At 44.3% G+C, this 2,768-nt stretch overlaps 1 protein-coding gene across 1 annotated transcript in view; it reads left to right on the top strand.

Annotated features, from left to right (window-relative positions):
• Positions 1 to 2,343: 2,343 nt before the first annotated feature.
• The window catches only part of EMH_0060490 (uncharacterized protein), a gene marked incomplete at both ends in the record, with an annotated part of 3,147 nt that continues 2,722 nt past the window's right edge, over positions 2,344 to 2,768 (top strand). The window contains one exon of the mRNA XM_013497803.1: positions 2,344 to 2,739. Coding sequence (XP_013353257.1) covers positions 2,344 to 2,739 — 396 coding nt within the window. The remainder of the gene's footprint in view (positions 2,740 to 2,768) is intronic.

The following is a 2,768-nucleotide window of genomic DNA, read 5'->3' as shown; positions in this document are numbered from 1 at the left end:
CGATTGCTTTTGTTGCATGCATAGGCTGCTTGATGGGTATTGTTTTGTTTAGGAGGAGAGAAGAAACCTGTGTTATATATCTATCTCTTTTTCTTTTTACTTTTGCTGCTGCTGCTGTCAGACCAGGCAGCAGCATACATTTCAGGTGTATAGACACCTCAGCAGCAGCAAAACCCTCAATTAAACACATATACACCTCACGCCCGCTCCCTATACACCCCAACCTGCCTATACACTCCAGCAACGGGAACCGCAGCCCCGGGCCCACCAGCAGCACCTCTCCTTCTCTCACCTCTCCGTATGCAATAGAAGCAGTACTATCACCAGCAGCAGCAGCAGCAGCAGCAGCTGCTGCTGCTGCTGCTGCTGCTGCAGCTGGTGGTGGTGTTGCTGCTGCTGCTGCTGACCTAGGAAACGCCAGCAGCGGGAACGTAATCCCCACCACTGCAGGCAGAGGAAGAGGCGCCTCAACAGCAGCAGCAGCAGCAGCAGCAGCAGGAGCAGCAGCAGCAGCAGCAGCAGCAGCAGAAGAAGAAGAAGAAGAAGGAGGTGCATATACACCTGACAAGCAGCGGGAGAACTCTCTATCGAAGTCAAATGCATACTGATCATACACCACGTGGCTGGGGCGAGTTGCTGCTGCTGCTGCTGTTGCTGCTGCTGTTGCTGCTGCTGTTGCTGCTGTTGCTGCTGCTGTTGTTGTTGTCGTTGGTGTTGCTGCTGCTGCTGCTGCTGTTGACTGCGGTGTAGAGGGGTTTGCTGCTGTATTTGCTGCAGCAGCAACTGAGAGTTTAATGCGTTTATTATTATTAGGTGATTTAGATAGAGAAGAAAGAAAAAAAGAAAGAGAACGAAGAAGAGAAGGAAAGCAAAGACAGAGTGTATGTACACCCCGCTTGTCTTTTGTTTTTTTTATAAAGTAATATAATAACGCAGACAAACGGAGGCCTAGCTGGAGTACTGAGACACACACAAATATAAATAAAAAAAAAAAATAAATAAATATATAAATAAATAAATATAAATATAAATATAAATAAATAAATAAATATATAAATATAAATAAATAGATAAGTATGAGAATATAAATAAATAAATAAATATAAATAAATATATAAATAAATGAATATATAAATAAGTAAACCCAAAAAAACAAACAAATAAATGAATAAATAAATAAGTAAATAAATAAATAAAGACAAAGAAATAAAAACACACACATGTTTAGGGTTTAGGGTTTAGGGTTTAGGGTTTAGAGACAAAGATGAGACATCTGCATTGGCTTGACGACAACTAGGTAGAGAAAAATAAACAAAAAAAAACAAAAAAAAACAAAAAAAAACGAAGATATAGATGTATAGATGTATGCATGCATGCTGCTGCTGCTGCTGTTGTTGCTGCTGCTGTTGCTGCTGCTGCTGCTGTTGCTGCTGCTGCTGTTGCTGCTGCTGATACAGCTAGTCTTTCTGCTCTCTTTGGTGCTGCTTCTGTCGGTGCTGGCGTTATGCTATGATTGGTGTTGCTGCTGTTGTTGCTGCTGCTGCTGCTGCTGCTGCTGCTGCTGCTGCTGTTGCTGCTGCTGTATTTCTGTATCTGCAGTGTATGTACATGTGTGTATTTAATATTTATACACTCAACAAATAAAAAAATATAAATAAATAAAAAATAAAAAAATATAAATAAATAAATATTTATCCTCTCAACAAATAAACAATCTTACTCCTGTCTTCTTCTGTCTCCTCTTGTTTGTCTTTAATCTCCCCCCCCTCACCAGCAGCAGCAGCAGCAGCAGCAGCAGGGGGGGGCCCCCCATGTTGTTGCTGCTCTGTCATTTGGCTGCAGCAGCAAGCGCCTCACTGCATTGAAGAAATAAACAAAATAAATAAAATAAATAAAATAAATAAATAAAATACATAAATTCAGGTGTATGTACAGCTGGTTGATACTAATGAGGTGCATAGACACCACAAACCGGCAGCAGCAGCAGCACATGCAATACAGACCCAGCAGCAGCAGCAGCAGCAGCAGCAGCAGCAGCAACAGCAGCAGCAGCAGCAACAGCAGCAGCTGAGCCCACTGCAGCACAAATCAATGAACTTCTACTCAAAAATGCTTTTCTTTTCCCCTTCTATCTCTCCTCATATCCTTACTAAACCCTAAACCCTAAACCCTAAACCCTAAACCCTAAACCCTAAACCCTCGAGCCAGCGAGGCCCCCATACAATCGAAGGCCCCCTTCTTCTCTTCTATAAACCCCCCACCCGTTGTGATGTATTTATAAAAATACATTAAACCCTAAACCCTAAACCCTAAACCCTAAACCCTAAACCCTAAACCCTGGTGATGACAGTCCGTGTGCCTGGGGGCCCCTCAAGGGCCCCCAAGGGGGCCCCCCATTTCGATAGAGATAAAAACAGAGACAGCAGCGATGAAGAGATAAGCTCAGGCAGCAGCAGCGGGGGAGAGAGAGAAACAGAAAAAAAAAGAAAAAACAAAAGGCTGCAGCTGGACGAGGATTTGCTGCAGCGTGTACGCAGTGTACACACACAGCAGCAGCAGCAGCAGCAGCAGCAGCAGCAGCAGCAGCAGAGGAAGAAGCAGAAGAAAAAGGGGCAGGGACTGATGCTACTAGATACAGGGGAGGGAGAAGAGCAGCAGCAGCAGCAGCAGCAGCAGCAGCAGAAAGCGCAGCAGCTGAAGCTGCAGCAGCAGCTGCATGCAAAACTCATCGGGTTGCGGGTTACAGCCAACACAGCCCTTCGTCTTGT

This window comes from Eimeria mitis, genomic scaffold, assembly GCF_000499745.2.
Source record: "Eimeria mitis Houghton genomic scaffold, Emh_scaff2940, whole genome shotgun sequence".
Lineage (NCBI taxonomy): Eukaryota > Apicomplexa > Conoidasida > Eucoccidiorida > Eimeriidae > Eimeria > Eimeria mitis.
This window is presented reverse-complemented; position numbering and strand designations above follow the sequence as displayed.